Source organism: Rhinopithecus bieti, unplaced genomic scaffold (assembly GCF_001698545.2).
Source record: "Rhinopithecus bieti isolate Rb0 unplaced genomic scaffold, ASM169854v2 scaffold_2350, whole genome shotgun sequence".
Lineage (NCBI taxonomy): Eukaryota > Metazoa > Chordata > Mammalia > Primates > Cercopithecidae > Rhinopithecus > Rhinopithecus bieti.
In genome coordinates this window covers 2,709,009-2,735,544 of record NW_016803902.1, presented here as the reverse complement: position 1 = coordinate 2,735,544, position 26,536 = coordinate 2,709,009, and the positions used below count along the sequence as shown (strand labels likewise).

Sequence of the window (26,536 nt, the reverse complement as noted above, 5' to 3'; positions counted from 1 at the left end):
AAAAAAAAAAAAAAAAAAAAAAAAAGCAAGCTTGACAATCGCTTTTTTGAAAGATATAATATTAATTTTAAAAACACACAAAAAAGAAAGATATAGTATTTGGATCTTCACTTACATTCTGGACAGATCTCTCTGTGTTAGAACATAAGCTCTAAAGAGAAACCTACAGCTACTTTCTTATGCCTCACCATCTCTTCCCCATCAACAAGATTACAGTATAACAATATTCAAGTCTAACTCTTCCAAGCTAAGAGGGTTTGACATAGTCATTTAACCTCTTTATGAAATTGGGAGGTGATTGATTCCTCCCAGGTGTTATGAAATATAGAAATAAAATAATGTCTGTAAATCAGGAAGCCTAGCTTGTAGTAGCTGCTCAAGAAATAACTCTTAGTCCTCTTCCTCAACTCTGCCTTCCACTTCATCCCACTTGCTTCATTTGACTAAGTCTACATCATTGACCAGCTCCCAAATGAGAAAAAGGCCCAGCAGATATCCCTGTTATCTGCTTATTGTAAAACAATCTCACACATATTCTTCTGGCCTTGCAAACTTGTTTGAACAAGCGACTCCACTGCTTGGCCCCTTGGTGACTCTCGGAAGATCAAGGACATCAGCATCATTTTTTGTTTTGATTTGGTCTTGTTTGGTTTTGTACCAATAGCATATATAATTCAAAGTGTTCAATAGTTAGTAATATAAGATACAAAGGAAGCAACATAGCATTGCCATTAATTCTTTCCTTCAACAGATATTTATTACCCACTATGGTTTATGCATTGTGCTAAATTCTGAACAATCTTTGCCCTCTTTTGGGAAGGTATAAAAGGAGAAGGTGAAAATACATAATAATCAAATAAATACAGGAATCAAAAAATGCGAAGAAGAAAATAAAACAGAATTAAGTGGGATGGTGAGCTACATGCAAGGAGAGTTTCTACTTTAGAAAGTTTTATGAATGAGATGGCATTTGAAAAGAGACTTCATAGAAGAAATGAAGCAAGATATGAGAATATCTAAAAGAAAAGTATTAGAGGAAGAACAAACAGCAAATGCAAAATACATAAAGAAGGAGTGAGTAGGGAATGTTCAAGGAACAACATCAAGGTTCAAGGAATCAGATGTGGCTGGAGCAGAGTAAGCAGGAAAGAGAATCGTGGGAAATGAAGTTGGGAAAACAGCAAGGGGCTAGATCACTTTAGACTTATAGGTCATCCTATGTCTCAATCTTTTATTTTGAGATACAAAGTTTTAAGAGTTTTGAGGAGAGAACTGACATTATCTAATTTAAATACATTACTCTGGTTGATGGGTTAAGAATAGGTTGGGACACAGCAAAGGTGAAAGCAAGGAAACTTGTTGCAATAGTCTACAACAAGTTTGCAGTTGTGGACCAGGCTGGTGGTTGTAGAAGTAGTGAAAAGTGGTCAGATTCTTGATATATTATGAAGATAAAATTATCAGAATTTACTGATCATTATATTTAGCATGTGAGAAAAAGTAAGGAGTGAAAAAAATTACTGCAAGTTTTGGGTGGCCTAGTAACCCCGTGAAGAATAATTTTCAAGGATGGGGTGATTCATTATGTCACATGCAGCCGACAGGTCAAATAAGATGAAGATGGAGAATTAACCCCTGGAAATGGTACTATGGAGGTCTCTGGTGACCTTAATAACAGTTGCTTTGTTTGGTATGATAGGGATCAAAAACTGACTAGGGCTAATTCAAGAGAAAATGGAACGGGCAGAAGTGAAGGCAGAGCATTTACCAGCTCTTCTGGGGAATTTTACTATAAAGAGAAGCAGAGAAATGGCAGTATGGCTGGAGAGAAATATGGGATTAGAGGAAGATTTTTATTTACATCGGATGGATTTATATAATGTATACAATGCTGCTTGAGTCGGTTCTGATGAGGGAAAATTGATGATACTGGAGAGAGGGCACAAGGGAAAGGGGTGGCCCAAATTGGAGCATGGACAGTGCCTGTAGTGGTGGAAAATGCAGAGTACAGAGCAGGCAGATATACATGGAGATAGTGACAGGAGCCAGTAAGCTACTATTCTAATTGTTTCTATTTCCTGGATGAGGCAAGAAACAAGTTTATAAACTGAGTGTGAGGAGAGGGGAGGATTGTTGAGGGTGTGAGAAGAGAGGAGGCAGCATGGAATAGTCACACTGGCGAAGTGTGAGAATATGATGGCTTGGGAGTCATGGAGGTCTGGGTTTCAATCCCACCTCTAACGCAGCTCCTGCTTCTGGGACCTTAAACAGGTTAAACCTCCCTGATCCTACTGTCTCAGAGTCAAAATGGAAATGAAGATACCTTAAAAACATCTGCTCTCACATCACACAGGATTGTTCTGAAGGTCAAATGAGATGCTATATGTAAACCCCTGACACACAGTAAACAACTTATAAATATTATTCAGTCCTTTTCGACATCCTCTTTCTTCTCTTCCACCCTCCCTCTATTTCTCTGTGTTTACCTAAGTATATATGAGTGAGGGCAAAATAAATGTCTCATTCGCAATTCACAAATTTTAAAAAAGGAATTTTGGGACTCTTTCCAATTCTAATATCCAACCAAATAAGTCAGCCAAGCAACCAACGAATATTTGATTGGTTGCTCCTCTGTATCCAAAGTGTGCAGGTACTGGAGTAGAAGGATCTCAAGAGATATGTGATTATTTTTTCTCAATTAAATAACCTTATGGCATAAGCAGAAAAAAATAAAGAAGGAAAGTTATTCTTCCATATGCACACCGTACTCTCTTAAACACAAACACTATGCATCCTTCAAGCCCAACTCTATGCAAACTAATAATAATTTGAGGATACCCAGAGATCAGGAAGTTCAAACTCCTCATCTTGCAAATGATACCCAGAAAAAGGAAGTTCTTTCAAATGTCACCACAGAGTTGAATAGCAAGACAAAAGCTGGAACCCAAGTCTTCTCACCCACTGGCCAGGATTCACTGAATTTTAGTTCATAAACGTTTCCTCCTCTTTCTCCTCCTTCTCATCCTACTACTGCTGCTAACAATAACAACAACATTTGCTGACTGCTTACTATGTGCCCAACTGCTTTCCATGCATTACTTCAGTTAAACCCATGATGTAGAGTCAATCATCATCTTTTTTTTAATGAGAAAACTGTGGCCCAAATAATTTAGGCAAAAGGAAACCATTGAGAAATTGGGGATTTGAATATGAACACAGTTTTTCTCTCAAACCTCTGTTCATTCTACTTTCCCCTCATTTCCGCTGGAAGTCAAGTCTCCCATTTTCTAATCCTGTAACAGCTGATCTGTGCCTTTGCTTCTGTTAGGGTCCTGAGTATTTAATGTCTTGGAGTTGTGGGTTTCTGCCCATTGCTTCAAAGTTGTGGAAAGATATTAGACATTAGATGTGAGCTCCTTAAAGACCCAGAATTCTGTCTTGTGCCCAACATAGCCAACTATGCATAGTAATCCTTTCCTCACTTATTAATTCATTCAACAAATACTGCTGAATCTCCACTCTGTGCCAGGCATTTAGCCAAGTGCTTGGAACTCAGCATTAAAATAAGTTCACGGAGTTGATTTCCTTATTGGAGGCAAGGGGTACAGGTAGGAAAGAATGACACAAACCATAAAACTGTAAACAGGTAACTAATCAAGATAATTTTACACAATGATAAGTCCTTCAAAGACAACAAAAGAGGATGAGGTGATTGACATGATAAAGAGTGATCTGCTATAGTGGGTGCCACCTCCCTCCAGAAGTTCATGCACAAGGCCTTCCAAGGAAATTTCCAATATAAATGCCATGGCCATTTCCTTTTAGCCACAAATGTCAGATTATCCAGACACAAATAACAGGATTTACTCTTGCCAATACTGCACTCTCTGAATGTTGAAAAACAAAAGGCCAGAAATTGTCCTTTTCATCTGTATTTTTAGCACCATTTCAACAGCTTCCTCCTTTTGGACCACATAACTGTATTTTCCAAAGGCCTTACCATAGAGTCCATCTTCCGAGAGGCTAATGTCATCCCTACATAATTTGTCTGTAATTGGAGGAGCTCTCATCTATATTCCAGATGAGTTGGACCTGTGGGCTAAGGTGAATGGAAAGGAAGTCTTGTGGCATCAGCTTTGGAGGGTATTTTGTTGGGTTCTGTTCTCCTGCCAGAAATGCTTCTCACTGGCTGTGCTGAGGAGCAGGTGAGGATGCAGAGTCCCATCTGGAGACCCAAATGCTCTAGCCTCAAAGCCTTCTGCTTTCCCCAATTCCCACTTGAAGCTCCTTGCACATCACAGAGATAGTAACTCTTCCTTTGTGCACAGTACATTACAGTTTATATAATATTTGTACACTCTTTGTTTCTTCCTTGAAGGCAGGAGGTGGGAGGGTGATATAGACAGAAGCAAGAAAATGACTGCCATCCCCATTTTACTGAAAAGAAACCCAAGATTCAAGGGAGTTAAGAAACACACCCAAGGGCACACAGCTAGGAAGTGGTGAAGCCAGAGAGTGAGCCAGGGTTTCTGACTTAGGATCTGTAACAGTCAGGGTCCTGGTGGGAAAGTCAGTATACTATGCTTTGGTCATTTGCAAAGAGAATAATAGATTAAAAGGGATTGTTTACAGAAGTACAGGCAAGGAGTACATAAACTGCGAGAGATGGTGGCCCCTTACAGTTTGTAGAAAGAAAATGGGAAAACCTCTTCCCTTTCTGGCATAAAAGGGCAAGGAAGCCAAAAAGGACCACCTAACACAGTCTGTGGCTTTCAGTCAAAGGTCACAGCCAGCCCAAGGTGACCCCACAGAGAAGGAGACAGGGCAATAGATACCTTCTCCTCCTCCCTTCCCCTGCCTGTTCTTCCTGCTAATAAAATTCAAAATAAATCCAGATGGCAAAGAAGCCCACAGATGCAGCCCATGCATGTCAGCCTGCTCAGACACAGCAGAGTGCAGGGAGGGGAGAGAATGTTTCCAGAGAAGCCAACAGAAGATACCCAGCTCAGACTCCAAGACTTTTCCAGCACCCCACCCGGCCTCCTGCCTGAGGGATGGTTGCAGCTGATACCTGAGCACATCCTCTTTTGAAGGAGGTGACATATTGGTTAATCCTAGTGATTTTTCATCTTGCAAATACTGGGTCACCTTTTTCATGTGGTGTTTAGCAGGGATGAGCTTTAGAGCAAGGCTCAGTCATATAATTTGTGCGTTTAACAGCTTCATGTATCCTGTAAAAGTTGTATTTGTATTCATCTCCAGAATTTGAAATCTAGATTTCAGAGCTCCTCCAAGTGAAGCCTTAAGCTCAACTGCAGATATAGATTTCCACTGCTGCATAGATCTAACTCCAGAGAGGTCCAGAGCAACCACCCCCCAAACTATCATTGATACAACTTGCCGTTAAAGGAGGGCAGGAAAATAAAAATATCAGTGTGTATCAAAAAGTCAAGGTCAGGGAGACTAGTAAAGCAAAGTCAGAATCTCCCCTGAGGTCAGGAAGGGCTGTCCTGCCAGTGAGGATGCTGTACAGGAGGACCGGCAGGAGGAGCCAGGAAGTTCTGAACTCAGTAAACAGGGAAGGAATCCAAGCAAGTTGCCAAACTGAGTAGGTATCAAAATCTAGGGATTGGTGAACTAAAAAGGCAAGCGCTGACAGGATCAAGAGATAAAAGTAAGTGTGAAGTCAGGCTTGGGTAAAAGCTGCAATCAGGCTCTGGCATAGCTGGGCCTGCCATGGATGGCCCTTTATATGTATAAGGAACACCTATGTTGAAAGGGCCTTTAAGAGGGCAGCAGCAACAGGCAGACAGGTAGAGGCCGGGTTTCCCAAAGTGAAGGCCAACAAGATTGAGCCCTGCCAATTGGGACGATCGCCTCTGGAGGCAGGAGGCACTCTGGTCTCTCAGAACCACTCATATTCTTTCCCCTCTTTGATCATGGCCCTGTCTTTTGAAAATGCCCTGATGGCAGGAACAGCCATGTATCAAAATGATAAGGAGATGTTGGTCAAAGGACATATAATTACAATTAGACTGTAGGAATAAGTTCACAAGATCTATAGTATGCCATGGTGACTAGAATTAATGAAGTATCTTGTAGTCTTGGAAAAATGCAAAGAGAATAGATGTTGTGTTCTCACCACAAGATTTGTAACTTTGTGAGAGAATGCATCTGTTAATTAGCTAGTTCTAACCGTTCCACAATGTATACATACTTCAAACAACCCGTTCTACACAATAAATACATACAATTTTCTGTCGATTTAAAAAAAAAAAATTTAGTTGTTAAAAAATGACTCTTGAATAACCAGATACTGGTATTATCTCCTGTATGTTGTCCTCGGCAGTTCACTTCTGCTTTTCTCAGATGAGAAAGAACCATAGTCAGATTTAGCATCCGAATCATCATGATGGCACATATTAAACACTTACTTACAAGACACAGTGCTAATTTTCCAGAGGAAAGCATCTAGAAACAATGCCAAGGATGGCAGAATCAAAGGACACATAGGGTGTCCCTCCTGCATGTCACTTCTGAGCTACTGACTCATCCCAGGCACAGCTTTATCTAAACTTCTAAAGTAAACATTATATATCCTTATCATTTCAGCTACTGTTATTAGCAACCAGGAGTGTCCTATTTGATCTAAATGCACTGTCACATTTAATTCTCACAGTCACTTGAGGCACTCTGTCCCATCTTATGATTGAGACTTAGAAAAGTAAAGTAACTTGGCAAGGGTAGCACATCCAGTGGCAGAACCAGACTTGAAATTCCGTTCTGTCCAACTCCAAAAGCTCATGCTCGTAACCACTAAACTACACTGTCTCTCATTGTGCTCACCTGATGTCTGACCCTGGCTAGCACTAGCTCCATTTCAGCCACACAAAATAAGATTGAGCATTATGACCCTGCTCAGAGCACCTGACCCTCATCGCAAACCCAGTTCAATCTTGTTACTCCCATCTCAGTGCAGGATAATTGCCATGGTCTCACCTAGCTATGCAGCTGAGACAGGACATGCTGATCCAAGGGCAGAGGCTCTTGGCTCCCTGCCCTGTTTCTATAGTCACTGCTGTGTGTGACAGGAAAGAGAGATGTATTGCAGCCCAAAGCAGGAGGCTAGAGGCTTGCAGGTGAATACTGCTCCACACACTACCAAGGGACAAAGCGGCCCCAGGCTACCCTGCAACAAACCAAATAGCCCTCATTCCTGCTGAATATGTTCCCGCTGCAAATCAATAGCAGATCAGGCTGATATTCTGTTACATGAAAATGCAAGGTGAAGAATAACATATATAATGCTATATCATTATTGGGGAAAAAAAAACTTGTTTATGTATGCAAAGAAAAAATCTGAAGAACAGAAATAAAACTGCTAATAATGACCACTTCTGTGCAACAGGATTAAGGGCAGGGCAATGGCTATTGTATAGCGTTAAATACTTTGCACCTTACATAATTTTTAAAAATTAAAGAAAAACATATCCATTGATCTTCACACTAAGGCTACACCAATATAGCCTGGGAGTCATGAAATCCTGCCCAAAGAGGTTAGTCTAATGGGCTTGAATGAGGCCCTTACTGTGAGCTTCAAATTTTACGAAACAGACCCACAGAATTTAAAGACGGAGGTATGTCCTGTGCAGGCAAAACACAAGTACCCAACTGTGTTTGTTCTCCAGCAGGGGTACACATCCCTTCACCCTACCTGTGATCAGTTTATGTTCATATTCTATCTGTAAATTAACTTCGCCTCCACTCCGTCACACCTGCCAGAGCTCCCGCTGACACAGGCCACATGTAAATTCAACTTGAGAGCGAGGCACGGTTCACCTTGTGCTGTGAATCCGACCAGCAAACACCAAAAGCCTCATATAAATTAACTGCCTTCCTGAAAAAGAGAACGATACTCGGAAGTTCAAAGCAAAAACTGCTAGGATTACTTCATCTTCACCTTTTCTTGTGCCTGATATTCATAAAGCACACTGAAACGGAAAGTTACAGCACACATTCACGTGCAGGCTCTCATTCGAACCTCATGACACCCCTGTACACGTGGACTGGGTAGAAATGATGCCTATACAGATGAGGAGACTGAGGCAAAGAAATAAGAATTCACTAATGAAGCCATCGAGAATGCAAGGATCAGTGACCACAAGCTAGGAATCCAGATCCCTAGAGAAGCTTTGCCATTTATTCATTCATTCAGGTATTTGCAAATATTTGCTGAATACCTATTAGGTGGCAGCTCTATGATCGGCATTTGTGAAACAATGGTGAGCTCATAGGGTGTTTACGGCCCACAGGAATGGCAGACATCAATCAAATGATCAAAAATTACTGTGTTGAGAAGCAAACACTATTTTATGGTAAAAGCGTAAAACACAAGAGGCCCCTTTCTTTTAGCCTGAAAAATAAGGATGTGTAGGAGTAAACTCGACATCCTAGAAACAGCATTGTGCAGAGAGGTTCTGTGGCTTAAGTGAATATGATACTTCTAAAGAACTAAAAGAACTCGAAATCAGAAAAAGGCAGAAACCAGTGCAAGGAGAAACTACAGAAGGAAACATGGACTAGACTACACACAATTTTTGTAAGCTATATTAAGGATTGTGACCTTTATCCTAAAGCTTATCAGAGGCTATTAAACAAGCTTAATTGTGTGTTGGAGTGGGTAGGGAATAGGATGATCAGATTTGCAGTGTTAAGTCGTTATGTATCAACCTAATGTCCATGAAAAATTGCCATCCATGAAAATTACTCAGAATTCAATGTGTTCCCCTACCTCCTGTGCTCTCTTATTAGTTCCTGCAGGCTCTAGTACATATCTAATTAGGTGCCAATAAAAGAAGCAATAATGACAAATGCCCTCCTAAATGGGGGTCTCCTACTGCCCAACCCTTGATTTCACCACCAGTGGTTTTTAATGAGACCTTCAATGGTAAAGTCCCCTTAAAGAATACAGAGAATTTGTCACCTTGAGGTAGCGAATATCAAAATTTATATTGAAGCAGTGTAAAACCACATATATAACACTGGAGAACTGGAGACTAGCGTAACGTCTATTCCACATTTGAAGAAATGACCAAATGGCTCATTTGCAGTCAGTCATGATGTAAGATTATGTCCCTGGCTATTACACATCAGCACCAAGACACACTCAAGGCATACAAATCTTACAAGGACAATGGGCCATATCTCTGTGATGTTGAAGTCATGAACCTATCAATACTTCAAATTCCAGGAAGGAGGGAGTCTTTGAATCTAAAAACAATACACATAAGCCTTCTAGCCTCTAAAGACCAACTGATCTGCTATACTTGGAGTTTATAACAAGGTGGAATTGGGCCCAACATGGAAGTGGTCTTGTGAGGCAACCAGCAAACCCAGTCTCAGAGAGTGATACATAAAACTTAGCCTGTGTGTTTTTTCTTCACTTTATAAGTTGGGTACTTTGTTCTTCTTCCATGATAAAAGTATTCTCTCGGCCGGGCGCGGTGCTCAAGTTCCTGTAATCCCAGCACTTTGGGAGGCCGAGGCGGGCGGGATCACTGAGGTCAGGAGATCGAGGACCATCCTGGCTAACACGTGAAACCCCGTCTCTACTAAAAAATACAAAAAACAGCCGGGGCCGAGGTGTGCGGGCGCCTGTAGTCCCAGCTACTCGGGACTGGCTGAGGCAGGAGAATGGCGTAAACCCGGGAGGCGGGAGCTTTGCAGTGAGCGAGATCCGGCCCACTGCACTCCAGGCCTGGCGACAGAGGCGAGGACTCCGTCTCAAAAAAAAAAAAAAAAAAAAAAAAAAAAAAAAAAATATTCTCTCTCTCACCAAACAGGGAGAAGGAGGCAGAGAATAAGAAAATCCAAGCCCTGTGTGCTAGCCCAGAGAAAGCTATTTGACTCTCTTTAGTGACTACAGATGGAGCAGGGAGTGGAGGGAGTGGTAAAGAATAAGCTCCCCGAAAAAAAAAAAAAAGGAATAAAGAAGGACTGGGCGCTGGTTGTAGTCTGCCACTGACTTATGTTGTATCCCTGGACAACTTACTTCTTTACTTCGTGTCATGCCAAATATTAGGTTCCAGCCCATGCCAAGGTTTGAGGGGAGTGGGTGGATGGGTGGCAAATCGCTGAAAGAACACCAGGGGGGTGGGGAGGGGGCACGCTGGGCAGGTGAAATATGGTTTTATTCCGCTGCTCTCTCAGCAGCAGCTCTCTCACACTGTTTGCCTTTATCTCGGCTGCCTGCTCCAGCTCTGTGGCTCCTGCCATTCCCTCACTTACAGCTGCATTCCCTGGCCTGCGAGTCTGGCTCTCCCTTGCAAGGTCAACAGCTTCCCTCTCTCCCTCTGAGCACATGCCATACGTACAGTGTCAGTAGGGCAGTTATACCTTTTACAAATAGTGGCTCTGAGCCAGGTGATAAGCCCTCCCATGTTATGGCTTTTTAGCTGTGATTATATAACAAGTGCAGTTATGCACCTGCACTCCAAACTCACTGAGTCCCTCTGGCCCGGATGTCTGCCTCAGCCTATTCTTGACCAAAGCACATCCATGTACCTTGCACTCCACTCACTAGGCTGAGGGAAACATAGGCTTTGGATATACAGGTTATACACATAAGCTTTGGGTACACAGGCTCAATATACACACACAAGTTTATCTATAAGCTTGGGGAACGTAAGTTTAATATACAGGCTTGGCACACAGTTCTTACACTCCACCCCCTAGGCTGAGGGCGTTTTCTTAGTGGGGACCCCATAGGGCAGCACCCGGAACCTACAGGTTGCAGCAACAAAAGGGAGTAACAACCTATTGCTAATATTCCCGCTATACTACCTATGATTATTAGGGCCCAACATAGGGTAGAGCCCAGAGATGCCCACCAACTCTGTAGGGGGTCATCAGTAAGGTACTCAATTGCTTTAATCTCCCATGACACCCCTTAAAAGCTCCTGTGTTGTATCTCAACCAATGTCCGTGGAACCCCAAGTCTCTAGCTATGTCCAGTTCTTCACGGAACCTGGATGGACATGCCAGGGCGAGCTCTCCGCAGCTGCTGTTGGAAGGGTGGTGCAGATCCAACAGTTTGAGATATTGGTTACCTCAGTGTAGGTGTGGGCCTAGTCCGCAATGCTGTTGGAGCATGTCAACCTACAGCCAAAATGACGAAGCAGGCACAGGTACTAACAGGGGTAAATCATGTTCCTCAGGCAAAATGCAGGTTACTTTTTCATATTTGGATAACAATGCAGTCGCCAAGGGCTTCTGCCCTGGGCAATGGTATCACACCTTATCAATTCCCCTTGGTTCTTTTGGATCTTGTACCTGTGCCAAAGTCACAGAGGAGCTTCTAATAGGCCACACAGACAGTACATATGGCCCCAGGAGGAGGATCCCTTCCTTGGTCATTCCCCTACAAATGGTTAATTGTGGAGGCCACACATTAAATACCCAAGGAGTACCATGTAAGTTATACTGCAGTCCCTCCCCACCCACAGGGGGCTATGATAGCCAACCATCTGCAAAGGGCGGCTCGGAGAGCTTATGGCTAACACCAGGTTTTCTGTTCCCTCTGTTTTCACGGGTGTTGGGGCAGGCAACAACAGATTATCATTTGTCCTCATACCTAGTTGGAGAAGGTCATCCTTCCTCTCATAGATCCAGCCATATGGCCTGGCCCCACATGGATTGGTGACTAGCTAATTCTGTAACTCTTAGGTAATTAACCAAAAGGTTAAGCCTTGATAAACTGCCCAGCTATTGGCACAGATTACCATAGGTGTTACTTCCTTGATCATCATCCATACTGCCCTGAGTTCAGCTCATTAGCTATTTTGCCCACACTTGGTATAAAACTCTATAGTGTCAGTACTAGGCTGGACTGCAACAGCAGTCTAGGCAGCAGCAGTACTCTGGCTAGACTTATCTGCATACTATGCCTCATCAGAAATAGGGGGGTGCCCTTCCTTAAACGGTGATGGCTCAGGGTCTAGGGGTACCTCAGGCCTCATGGCCTTATCTTGCATTAGGACTACAGGCTTCAATAACTCTTGTACTTCTGCTGCTGAGGGACTTGTATTTAGAGTACTCCGCCGCTCTAAGTAGGTGTCCCACTTTGCTAAAGTGGATGTCTGTGCTGTCCCAGTCTGGGGGGTTGTTATCCATGAATGCACCCATCCTGCTATTGGGTAAGTTGTCCGCGCAACAACTGTGGCCTGTCCTGTTATGTTCTTATGAGCCTGAAGGGCAGCATATTCAGTTACTAACTGCGTCTTTATCAAGGAATACTGGAGCTCAGCTCCCTTCCATCGTTGGGACCCAAAGCCTACTGGTGTATTCAGTGCTCCATGCTCATAGGCCCTAACTGAAACTATCTGTGGTCACATGCACATCAAGTTTAAATGGACACCCCTGGCTAACTACTTGTAGCGCTTGTGTCTGCTGAATTGCCTGCTTGGCTGCCAGAAAGACTCTCTCAACTGCATCATCTCAATCCCAGGCAAAAGGAGCACTGTTGCTTTTAAACCTGGGTGATGTCCTGCAGGGGCTGAGCATATACTTCCCACGGTGCAGTCAGAAACACCCATCCAACTCTGCCGGCAAAGACGTGTTCCTTCTTGGTGCTGTGTGCTTCCAGTCACTTCAGCGCTTTCTCCACACTCACAGGAGACCCATCCACTGCCTCTCACATTTCCACTGGGGCTCATCAAAGCAGCACCACTGCCACTGGGTACCACAGCCCATGCCGAAGTCACATAGCCAAGCTGGGAGCCTCGGGGTTGAAGAACCACTCACCTTCTCCTGCCAGCTATGCCAAATGTCACGCCAGATATTAGGTTCCAGCCCATGCTGAGGTTCGAGGGGAGTGAGTGGATGGGTGGTGAATGGCTGAAAGAACACTTGGGGGGCTACAGGCAGGTGAAATATGGTTTTATTCAGCAACTCTCTCATCAGCAGCTCTCTCACACCATTTGCCTTTATCTCGGCTGCCAGATCTGGCTCTGCGCCTCCTCCCGCTCCCATGCTTACAGCTGCATTCCCTGGCCTGCAAGGCTGGCTCTCCCTTACAGGGTTAACAGCTTCCCTCTCTCCCTCTGGATGCATACTGTATGCACAGCGTCAGCAGGGCAGTTATACCCTTTACAAACAATAGTGGCTCTGAGCTAGGTGATGAGCCTTCCCACGTTATGGCTGTGATTATATAACAAGTGGAGTTATGCACCTGCACTCCGAACTCACTGAGTTACTCTGGCCCAGATGTCTGCCTCAGCCTAATCTTGACCAAAGCACATCCACATACCTCACACTTAGCATCTCAAAACCTCCCATCTATAAGATGCAATCACATCCATCTCACAGAGCTATAAAGAAGATCAAGTGAATGTATTAATCATCTCTAGAGAAATATAAGACACTAACTTTATCTCACTAATGATTAAGCAAAAGCTCTACATTTTCCTCAGCGTCGTGTTACGCCTCTGAGGTTAAAATGTCAAAGAATACAAGAAACTTGAATCAGCATTTCCCCAGCCCCTTTCTTGCTTGTACTTTAGCCAAAAACAGCATCAGACCTGGAAAGCAGATATTAGCAAAACTGCACTGAAGGATTAGTCAAATGCTTTGCTGAGGATATACCAGCACTAATCACAGCCTGGGGCTGTTTACCTCCAGTGAAAATAAAATTCCGTTCTGGGTAATACAGGCATTCCAAGTGTCCCAAAGAAGCCAACTGATGGCTACAACTTGAGGCCTGTAAGTTCAAATGTGTGAAATTTGCTGTCAGAAAAGCGACACCCTCTGACTAATAGACTCTAATGAGTAGGGATGCGACATGGCATTCCCAAGGGAGAGTTGGAGACACAATCACACAAGCCCTTTAAGGAGAAGAGAAATTATTTCCACTCTAATTGCCAATGAGAACCCTCAGGTGTCGTCCCAGGCACATTAGCTGGCTGTCTCTGCAACTCTAGAACCCTTGCTGGAAGAAACACTCACAACAAACTAAAAAGGATAATCTGGAGAGAAAAGTCAGCTGGATTTGGGGTTTGTGCAGGAAAAAGAGTGCACAGAAACATTTTCCATCTGAACCTCTTCATCTTCACACCTTAACCCCAATATACTACCTAAAAACATAGCTGAACAGATGCAGCTATAAATCTGTTTTCTTGTGTCCAATAGCTCTGGCTGCTATTATTTATAACATTAGTTTAATTAACGTTTCCAAGGAGATAGATGAATCTTGTTACAGTAGTATAGAAAATCAGTTGTTTTCAATGACAACATCAGCATCCCTGATCTACCTGGAAAACCAATGCACTGTTTGAAATTCTTTGTTTTTGCTTTTGTTTTTTCAATTAAAAAGTCCTTATGGTTCATGCATTTTTTATTCCCCAATGCTCCTTTCCAACAAGTGAAGCATAAAAGGAACAGAGAAAACTAATATATGAACGTGTATATTTTTTTCAAACAGAGTTTCACCAGGTGTATTGTTCTGGTTTATTTTCCTTCCTTGCTTTTCTTTTTAAAAAATAACCATGCATATCCATCAAAATAGAGTAAAATTACAACAATAAAGACGCAAACATCAATATTTTCCTATCAGAAAATATATTTTCTCTTGCGCCTATTTTCCCCTCCATTCATCTATATAGACCCATGTCCATGTAATACAATGACAACATGAGATGTGACTGAAGGCAGGTAGATGAAATCACTATGAGTTGGAAATGAAGTCTTATTTTCCTATTTTAACACATCTCAGGTCTCATGTATGCAACAAAATGCTTTCTTTTTATTCTGCTCATCACCTCAGGTAGCCAACAAACCACCAGATAAAGGAAAGAGACTATTGTATTTTTCCCAGTTCTTTCTATTTGCAAACTTGAAAGCCCAGGAGTGCAAGTGGATGGAGAAAAATGCAGGTCACTCTCTCATCTTCCACTTCAATTAATCCTTTCACCTCCTATCTCTCTCTGCCATTGAGGCAATCATTAACGAAAGGCATATTTAAACCCACCAGAAAAAAAAAAAAGTTGAAGGCTCTTAAAAATTAGAAATAGTTCTGTTACTGATGTTAATAGAACATAGGGCAAGGTTAAACTTGGAATCCATCTAATTAGGTTGAAGTGAATATGCCACAGGGTACATAGCATGAGTAGAAATGTGGAGTAGAAACTCAGAATGAGATACCCAACACTGTAATGGTCAGGTTGCCTTAGCAATTAAGCAGACACTCTCTATTTTGTCTGAAAATCTCATTTTGAAAGTATTATATTGGCCATCTATATCTTTAACATTAGCTCTCTTTCCTGTTATTTAAATCTCTGTGACTTAGCAGCATCCAAGGTTTTTTTTACTTCAGCATTCAGAGGATGTATGTCTTTCACAGCATAGCTATCCATCATCTGCTTGCTACTGTGCACTGCCCTGTCTTGTAGGTCACCAATGCCTCCATGGCCAGAAAAGCCGGCATCCCACACAGGCTGTCCACTGTCACATGTCTGAGGCAGAGAACTCAGGAAGAAACAGCACAAGGTGGAAAGAAGAAAAGGCCAGCATTCATTAGCATCCAAACGTACATATTCAGTAGCTACTTCAGCAAGTGATTTAAAAAAGAAAAAGAGAGAGTGAGCATCCAGGAGAAGTAGGCTTTGGTCTTTGCTCATCAGCAGCATGTTGCACTGCCAACTCACATGTAAATTCAGATGATTGCAAACCCCTGCAGGTCCACTACAGAAATGGCACTTTGAAGAGGACAAGCTAAGTTGCTCTCCATGGCGCAAGTGGGGAGGGTAATGCTAGCCCTGAACTAAGCCTTGTGATGAGATAGAATCAGAAGGAGATACACCCAGAAGGCTAGAGTTGAAAGAAGACTTAAAAGTCATCTAGTCCTAGCCCCACATTGTATACTTAGGAAGCTAAAGCTTCCTTGCCCAGGGTAATACCAATTTCCTTCAGTTCAAGTTTTCAGTCAAGAGCATTTTGTGCTAAAAGCCAGACTTTCAAAGTAGAGAAGCAAATAGTATACATTTGGCTCATCCATGTGGGCTTTAGGACATCCAGAAAATTAGAGCAAATTAGTTCCCTCATTCGTAAAGTTAAAACTTTACATCCTTTCATAAAAGCCATGATAATTTTGCCTCATGAGTGGTGGGGAGTAAATATCCGAACCACTCCTCACAGGAATAAAAAGGGGAAAAGGGCATGTCACTTTCTCAAAGCCCTGCCAGGATCAACAAAAAATCTTACATAGCAGGGGGTGTTTCCCTCCCCACTCTGCCTCAGTTACAGATTTTTAAAGTGATTCTATTGGTGTAAAAAGCACGCAATATTGTGCCGCACTACAGACCAGAGAACTCAAAGACAAACTCCTGGAGAACCTTGCTTAGGATCTGGAAAGTAGAATAACCTCAGAAACCTCACATTGTTCAGTGAACCTACATTACACATTATGTCCTGAATCCATGGGACATAAGCCACTATTTTACAGAGGTAAAATTGGACTAAATGTTACTCATTTTCAGTACAATACATTAAAACCTTCTCTATATGTTGGTACATGTCTGTTGTGCTTAATGATGTTGTATGCTCATAAAGAAGCTTAACGTTTTCATAGGATTTGGCATACATCCTCTAGCTAAATTCCTACCACAATGCTATGGTAGAAGAATTAATATTATTCCCATTTTAAGATGCAAGAGCAATTTCTGGCATATGAATAAGTGAATGAATGAACGAGAAAATTAGACATACATTTCTTGCTTTCATACTCCTGCATCATTACACAAAATTTACATTTTATAAATGGCAAAACTAAGACTAGGGTCCAAAATGTGTTTCTATCTAGGTTAAACCGCAGAGCTCAAATGCCTCAAATATGAAACATGGAAGACAAATCTTTCCTTTTCCTTCCCTCTCCCACACTTCCTTCTCTGTCTCTCCCTACAGGCCTTCCCTCACTACCAACTCGATACTACTTGCCCATACACACTTTTCTCTCACCAGACTAGGTTTGGCATTGTGATGCCAGTGAGACAAACCTTGTTCTAAGCCTGATTCGTGTGACTGATACAGAATCAGATCACATAATGGTGAAACCATAAAGCTGTAGAGATTGTCATGCATTTTCACCTAGGCTGGTAAGAAATTGAGAGGTTACTCCAAGTCCCCCAGGAGCTTCCCCTACTGTGACCTCCCAGGCCTGATCGTCTATACCAGGAATCCAGCAATACGTCATATACTGACTGTTTTACCACATCTCTTGTTCTCTTGCCTTGTACTGTTATTTAAATTTACACACGAGTATGTCCTATCTTCCTAGCTTCCTTGCCATCTCTTCCTAGATAGAGGATCTGAAGCTGCTTTGTTAGTTTGACATGAGGCATATGGTAGCTTCCAATTTTATTTTAATTAATTTTGATAATGAGTTGTGCTCTTGTATTTCTGTTTATGAAGTGAAGAGCCTATCGGTTGGAGAACCAGGAGATTGAGAGTCTCAGTCTGGCTCTCTTGAAAGCTGAGATCTCTGATAGTCATCTCTTAATTTCCCTCTGCATTCTATAGCAGAAATGCTTGTATAAAACCAATATCATGCATTAGACTTGTGATTTAACCACCTCAAAAAATACGAGGTTAAATAATATGTTGGTAAGTAGTTGCAGAGCTCTCTGGAAGGAAGATGCTATATCAACAGATTTCATTATGAAAAGTCTACACATATAAACAGATATTCACAACCTGAATTTACTCAGAAATTTTAGATAGAAACCTTGAATTACTGACTCATTCAGTGATTTGTAGCAAGTTTAGTTTTGGATTCTGCATGCTTTTCAAGGTCAGGTGTATGCAAAAATTGGATGTGCTCTGTGGATAATAAATAGCACATGTTAAAAGGAAAAGCTAAATATGTTTAGTCTAGTCTAGACTATAATCACTTGTTAACTCCCTGTCAAGGTGACAATCGGGCTGCAGATGTGTGTATATGTGCCATACACATTTGAACAAGTCTGAAAAAATAAGATGAGAGTTCAGAGCTAAGTTGAAATGTGGCAGACTACACTTAAGAGCTGAATTTTTCCAGCGATGAGGAATGAGGAGGTTAACACAGGGTAGGGATGCCTGCATATCACAAAACGTGCTGGTCAAAGGCTGGGTGAATTAAAAGCCGTCCATCTCTTAGCTGCTGAGGAGCTCAGCTCCACTGTCACTTCAAGACCAAGATTCTGGCAGTCACTGTTTCCATTTCTTTCCATTGTTCAGCTGCCATTGAGAGTTACCAAATCAGCCTGCTTATAGGGCTTTTGTTTGCATCCAGGCTTCCTCTGATACCAAGGGATTAGGCCCAATCACTGCGAGGGGCGCTAGTGGTTTCAGAACAAATTTAAAATGACTAAATGAATAAGCCAAGAACTTCCTGATGGCAAGGACTCTTAATTCCTTGTATCCTGCACAGCCTGGCAGAGATAGTGTGCCCAATAAATTAATTTGATGGGCTGAATGAAAATTAAAAGTTACAAATAAAGAGAAGGAAATAAAATTCATTTTGTTCTGAAAGGGAAAAGTTGCTTATGCACCGAATTCCAGATGTTGGTGGATTCTGTCCTTTGAGTAATAGAGACAGGCTGTAAAGTGAGCTGAGAAGGGAGAGGGTGAATCTAAGGAAGGTTTGTTCAGGTTTCATTCCAGGCTTCATTGGTAACTCTTAATATAAAAGGCAGCCGGAGAAAAACCCAAGGCAATGGAGATAATCAGTCTGCCCACCCAACTGAATGGTTCCTTTTATTTTTCTAGCTTGAGGTAATCTGCTATCCACACATCAGGAACTTCTAACTAGGCCCAGCTAAACAGCTGAAGCAAGGAGAAAAGTGTCTGGGTAGCAAGCAGAAAGTGCTGAACTACCGACTAAAACAGCAGTTGCTTTTCTTGTGACAATTTGTACAATTAGGTCTGAAAAGGTTCTGTTTCTCAATTCTGACCTAAAAAAATAATGTGCAAAGTCCTGCCACATTAATATTCCTCAGAGCAATGGAATTATCTGGGAAATCTTCTCTTCTTGATTTTAGATGTTTTCGTGGTCCCTGAACCTTCTGTAGTATCTCTCCCTTGGAAAAACTCCTGGGTGTGCTTGTCTTTGGCAGTATATGTCATTAGCACACTATGGAAGTCACCTGGAGGGTGGGTTAGACTAAGGTTTTGGAGGTAGCTTCAGACTCAAAGTTTTGGTTATATGCTTATTATATTATGTGATTCACACCTAGTTATTTATCTTGACCTTTTCCACTTCCAAATCTGCAAAATGGGTCTAGTAAAACTGTCCCCATATCCCAAGGAATACTATTCCTGGCACATTACCTGGCCTGTAGTAGAGGCTCAATAAATGTATATCCCTTCTCCAGCACCAATGCAAAGGGTTCCATCAGTTAGATTCCACATCTTTCCAAGCAGCTCCCAGGATTAGCAATATAAGACATGTGGCAGGGAAATACTAGAAAGGAACAAACTGCTCACCTTGAATCTTGGCCTTCCCTCATGTACTAAATAAAGTGTCAATGGTCCCCACTATTGGGCTAAATACCTTAGTAGTAGCTAGATGCAGACATTCATAGGTCAAACTTGGGTTCAAATCCTGGTGCTGCCATTTATTAGTAGCAGGATTACAGACAAATATATAACCTCAGTTCCCCCATCTTAAAAAAAGGAAAAACTAACAGAATGAGTATGGAATAAGTTAATCTACATAAAGTACACAGCACTGTGCCTAGCACAGTCAACATTCAAATGTTATCTAACATCATCTCCTTTCATGCTCTAATTAGCAGAACACTACTGGGTGAGAGGCTGAGAAAAACTCTAAGGGTAGATAACAGGGATCAAAAAATAAGAATCACAAGGTAGTATGAAATGGATAGCTGAAATTCACTCTCTGTGAGGGTGACTGAGACTAAAAGTGATAGAACCGGCATCTTGATATATAGGACAGAGCTTCCACTACTCTAAAGTTGGCAAGTTCTGGCTGGGAAGAAACTTGTGAAGAAGGTAAGGTTTGTGTCATGCATTACACACTACCCTCTCCTTAAACCTTTTCTCCTTCTTACCCTCCTTCAGGTAACTGGTCTTCCAAGACTTCATTTGTTTGTTGTAGCCCAGCCTCTCCACCAAATTCCTTCCGCTCTTTGTAAACCCGTGGTTTTGAAATGCCAGTCCATGCACCAAGGGTAGACTGCCCACATGGAACCTATATGGAGGGCTTGTTAAAAATATTGCTTCTCAGGTTCCACCCTCAGGGAATCTAATCCTGTAGGTCAGAGGCAAAGCCTGGTTATCCATTTTTTTTTAATATGTTCCCCAGGTAATTCTTAGGTACAGTCAGATTTTGGAATCATGTTTCTAGACTTTTCCTACATGAAAATCAAAATTTACTTTTCTTATTACCCAGTCTTCTGGGGCCATTTTTTCTCTGACCTACCTGAAAAATGTATTTGTGTTTAGATTCTACGAATCATTAACTAGCAGCAACTTCATAAGCTTTCCCTCCAAGATCTTACATAAGGGACATGTTATGCCACAAGCCAAAGTATGAAAAATATTAAGAAAACAGAAATAATATTTGGAATACCCTCAGTCAATTCTTTATAAATGGGAATGACTCTAAAGAATACTGTGAACTACAAATCTCCCATCCTCTTCTCACTCTCCTGGTAGAGAGGTCATGGTTGCCATGAAGGACGTACAGCATATGGAAGTTTGAAGGCAGGGTCAAAGAGGTGCCATTGATACGCAGAGTAAATAACAACAACCACCACCAATGTGGATTGAGCACTAAAGGCCAACCACCACCTAAGAACTTTTCTAGAGAGAAGAATGTCAGGAAACAGAGTACAACTTTTGGAAGGAAGAAACAAAAAATTGCATAGCAAGAAAGCAGCAGTATCTCCAGGACTCTGAAGTTGGAAATTACTAAACCAGGGTTTTGTGACCTCTTTCTGTCCTGTGGCTCAGAAGGATAAGCAGGGCTCTTCCTCTACAATCCCATTTGGACAGCATGTGGGTGGTAGGTCACAGTGGGTCATAGGAGTGCTGCCTGACAGGCCACTTTAATTCTAGAGAGTTGAAGGGGGCAATGAGCTCTTGAAAGTGAAAATGGATATAGCAGCTAAGCATTGGCTTTATCCAGGCTTCCCAGCCCCAGTCTGCAGGGTACAAAGGAGCTAGTGGTTTCTATGGAAACTCTGTCCAGACATACTTACTATATCTGGTGGAAACCACAATTCTTCAGAAGTCTAAAAAGCACCTTAAATAGGTCACATCAAAATGGACCAAGACTCACCTCAAGACGGCAAACCTTCCCTTGAGCCTGACACCAGTTCCCTGCCCTTCCAACTCTTCTAAAAGAAACTGCAGAGTCAGAGTGGCAGGCACATTCAAGCATCTCCTCATGAGAAATGTGGTCTAAAGCTGACTGACCTTGGAATATCTCTCCTCTTGATGGTTTTCGGAAGGCAGACTATCCCCAATATGCCTGTTCTTTATCCTGGGTTCACGGGAGCAAGCCTTGTGTGGCTGAAAAGTCGTTTTAACTTTGATGGCATCATTAATGAGAATCAACAATGCATGGGCACTGCTCAGAATGCAAAAAAAAATCTCTGTAATTGGACTCAGGTCACAATCCATAAGGATTTTCAGTGAGTTCTGGAGAGATAAAAACTTTCCCCTTGAACACCATTATCCAGCTGTCCAGCCATAAATGATGCAATAGAAGCCAATGGTCTCCCTCGTTCTTCAACTTTCATTAAGCCTGGCTCCAGTGACAGACAAGGGAAACAACATTTCCATCCCACCCCAACTCAAAACCTCCTGTAAAACCCCCCAGACCTCACAAATAGTCCCACCATCCCCTGACAAACTGGAAGGCTCATTCCTCTGGAGAAAATACACGGCATCAATTCCAAAAGGCTCATACAACAGCCTCTTTAAGAAGGCTCCATTTGGAAAAGATATTTAAGCAAAGGTGAGCTTGATGAAGTGAAATAGAATTAGCTGCTTCAGTAGCACAGGCCTCTCAGATTCATTCTAAGGTAGACGAGCTTATTCGCTTCCAAGTGGAACGAACTCAACAACAATATATCAATGTTAACTGTGATCACAGCTCCATGGAATTCCAGCCAGTGCCTGGAGCACACTGAGGTGCACTTACTATTCCCCAATCTGCAATCAACCTTTTGTACATTTGTTCCTAATCACGGGATACAGTTTCATCTTAATGAACTGTTTTCTTATCATATTACAGTTGGTCATTTCAGCATGCCTAATGTCCCATTTGGTAGGTTAAATTACAATTAGGGTCCCTTGGTGTTTGTTTCCTGGCAAGTCATGAAGGAATCTGATATTTTTTCCCCTTTTCCATTGCTTGATTTCAAGGGCAGGATCAGCAACGCTCAAAGACAAAGAAATACCTGTTACAGTCGACGTGGAGCAGGAGATGAGAGGCACTAACTGACAGTGCAACCTTGTGCCATCGTCCATCTGCCATCCGGTAAGGAAGTGCCTCTGTCCTTGGCTTCCCATTGTGTATGTAGTGATACCGAATCTCATCCCTCAGGCCGCTGCTCTCCAGTTCAAAATAGCTGTACGTAAAGGAAAAAACATTTGTTTTATTTTAGTTCTGGATATCACAGCCATCATCAATCCCTCAACCCCTTACTACTGGGTCTCTCACGATCTAAAATTAGCTAAACATGATACAAAGAGCTAAGACCTGAAATCAATGCACTGTATGACACCCAATGAATCTATTGTCTGAGAACCCTCAAGGCAACATCTTGAGCCTCTGAAACAGAGATCAATTGATCCACTGTGAGGTAACAAGCCACAGCTAATTAGCAAAACTCAGTGCAGTGTTTCTTAAATACTTCAAAGTACAAATCAGAACCCTCATTCAATGAATGTCTAAAAAAGGCCATTCATGTGGAATTGATCTATTGATGGTTATTTTTAGAACAATTATCTTTACTTTTTCAAGAATTAAAGGGAAATAGAAGTCATGTTGGACACAGGGATTGAAATACATTGTCAGAATGAAAAGATTAGTCTTTTTTCTTCTCCCTAAACAAAAAGATATAATTGAATAACAATTCCTAGATAATGAGCAGGGGAGAAAAGGTTGAAGCTAGACACAAAAGAATCAGTATTTCAAATTATCAGAGAATGAAATATGCAATTAATTTTTTTCTTTTCCAAGATTATGATCCCGTTTTTCAGACCCATAAGAAATTCTTAGCCTTACTACTGTGGTCTGCACTTCAGTCATAAAATACTACAAGCAACTTTGGGACACTCCTCAGGCACACAACAGGGCTGGTACTTTCACAGGTGCCAGAACTATTTTGTTTCCTATGCCTCTCTTCTGAAATGTGTCATTGTCATCAACATCGGGCCTGATCTCACTGCCAGGGCTTGCAGTAGGTATTTCACATATACCAATTTATCACTCAAAAAACCCATGAGACTGGTATTATCTCTTTTTAAAAAACTTTAAAATTGAGATTAAGGATTAAACATACCCAAACTAGATTTAAACTTAGATCTAAATTTGATAGGGTGTGCACTTTCTACCAGTTTGTTGCCTATCCCAGAGGCATGATGACAAAGTGGTGGGGATAGCCTCACCAGGCACTAACTCCAACAACTCATTCATACAGGAAACTCCAGAGCGATTCGCCTAGACAGGTAACTAGGCTTAATCCCCAGATTTGGAAGGGCCTGCTGCTTCTATTCTAATCCACTGAGCTGGCTAACCCCACGAGCCAAACTGTATTTAATCTAAAAGACAAAATGCATTTTCTATGAGGACTAAAATGAATATATCATGAAACTCAGCCTCTACTGTGCGTGAATCCCAAAAGTCATGTCAAAGAACAAATACGTATGTCTTGCTCATCTTTCACAGATCTTTCCAAAGTAAACAGTGAAGGGCAAGCAGAGAGTCAAGACCAGCCTCTGACCCACCTCATTTGCACCAGTACAAAGAATCACGCCCAAGGTCATAAACTAAAAGAGGTTATTTATACCATAGCAGCCAGCTTCCAGGCCCAGGTTCACACTTATTAGTAATAATTTATGTAATACCTACTTTATAAGACTGTACAAAAGGAAGTGCTTTAACAAAGAAGACATTTATTTTAAGGGAATTCTCCAATTTCTTCTAAGTTGTTAGAACACTGAAGAATCAAACAATCAGGGAACTCAGAGGTCAAGAAGATGTTATAGACTATTGGCCATCCATTAATTCATTCAACATGTCTTTACTGAACACATAATGAAAAACTAAAAAGGGGTTTAAAATATATATCCCACTTCTGAAGGTGCTTTGTGACTAGTGAAGAAGGAAGTAAAATATGTCCCTCCCCCCCAAAAAACAGGTGGAAAATGGCCCAAAAAGAACAAATGAGGAGGTAAGAAAAGTCATTTAATGAATGATTGCCATGTGCCAGGAATATGGCAAGTGCTTGCGTAGACATCATCTTTTTAATTTATTTAAGGTAGATTTCATTATCCCTATTTTACAGGTGATCAAAGATATTAAGTATCTTGCCCAAGACCATTTAGCACCTGTATAGATATGCACCACGAGCTTATATTTGAGATCTTACCAGGATTCACACATCATGAGAAATCTCTCAATTACTTTAGTTTGACCAATAAGCAACTACTGGGGGAAGGGACATGACCTTGAAAGGGCTTCAATCAATGAGAATTAGAAATACTCACAGAAGTCACCTGATGGAATCATTAAACAGGAAGGCAAATATATTTAACCAGATTTCATCATTATTCTTGGGGTTGTGGCCTCATTGAGCAAGTATTCAATGTATTATAAACAGATCTCTTAAAGATCACTTTACAAAGCACTGGAGTCAGTGATTACTTTGGGGTAATCACAAATATATAGCTATGAGAAAAGAAGGCTGTCCTAGTGTCAGGCAAATGATACTTGTATCTCAGACTAAAGTTTCTGGCCACATCCTGCACATATTCAAAAAGTGCTGCATCTCATGCAACTTGGATGAAAATCAAGATGATATATTTTTGAAAAAACATGTCAGATAACTGCTGAAGCAGCCTTAGGGACAATAAAAACACTGGATGGCTAAGCGACATCTGGATAAAATTCTTTCATGAGGGCTGGGAGGAAAATAAGGCAACATTTCCAGGCAGTAATGCTCTACAAATAAAGATGTGCGGCAACTCTGAGCAGAAAGTCATTTGGCCTGATGGGATTTGGCTGTAGCCTGGAGGGAAGACTCATGTTTTGTAGTAGAACCTTGTGACTCAGTGTGGTCTACACACCACCAATAGCAGCATCACCTGTGGAATTTCAGATTATTGGGTAACCCCAAGGTCTACTGCAGCAGAATCTGCGTTTCAACAAAACTCCCAGATGATTCATGTTCTATGTTTACATCTATGTTTAAGAAGCACTATAGTAGTACACCAGGTGTTGCCTTACTTCCTGGCCAGCTGGTCATGATGAGGGGAGCAGAAGTTTGATGCTATGAGCAAGTGAATAGAAGCCATGTCGTGCTGCCAGGTAGAAGGAGGACACTGGAACTGATAGTAGGCTGGTATCTAGTGAGCAATCTACCCGTCACCAGTCCTCATGCTTCAGGACTCAGGTGTATTGGGGTTTTTTCACGAGTCTATGGGGAGAGCAGCTGTATAAATGATAAAACTACAAGTCAGATTTTGTAAGCGAAAGATTTTGCAAGCCCTTAGCCTTGGACCTCAGCCAAGTGTGTTGTTCCAACAAACTGCCTTCACTCCCAGAAAAGTCGGCTCATCCTACAAATAATTGAAAACAGCAGTGATATTCCCTCTTCTTTTTTCTTTTTCAAGCCAAGCATCCCTGCCTCCTTCCTTTATACTCCCATCTCCATCTAAACTATGAACCCCTTCTGGACAAAGATTCTGCCTTCTTCCTTTCACCAGCCTTCCCCATGTTGGTCACCATGTTCTAGGCATGGTCAAATGAATCAACTTTCCATTTAAATACAGCATCCAGGAATAAAGGCACTTGTACAGATGTGGTCTAATGCAAAGTACAGTGACACTATCACTTGCTTTGCTCTGAGCTGTGCACAACTATGCCTACACTGACTTTCCCATCAACTAACGCCCCAAGACCTTTCACACAAAATGTTATGAAGGCAAATCTTTTCCAAACTGTATTTACTTAGCTGAATTTTTTAAGCCCAGGCCTTTACTTAGGTGCAAGGTAGACCCTACTTAGAATCAACATGCATAATTCCCCAAAGGTCCACCCTTGCGTATTAGGTACAATCAGTATTACTATGAACTGAAGTCAATTTTCATAAGACTATCTGAATTCCTTAGTAGACTGGAAATAAATTCAGGAGCAATAATTCTAAAAATTTAGGTAAAGATCAATCAAGTTATTTTATCAAAATTTTATCATTTTCCCCAAAATTGATACCAAAGGTATCCTATCTTGAGATTATATACATATATAATATTA

The 26,536-nt window shown here is 41.7% G+C and overlaps 1 protein-coding gene across 2 annotated transcripts in view; it reads right to left on the bottom strand.

The window, feature by feature from the left end:
• NELL1 (neural EGFL like 1) overlaps positions 1–26,536 on the bottom strand; it is a 963,285-nt gene that overhangs the window by 743,138 nt on the left and 193,611 nt on the right. For both annotated transcript variants that reach the window (XM_017858414.1, XM_017858423.1), the window contains exon 4: positions 22,458–22,628. In XM_017858414.1, coding sequence (XP_017713903.1) covers positions 22,458–22,628 — 171 coding nt within the window. The remainder of the gene's footprint in view (positions 1–22,457; positions 22,629–26,536) is intronic.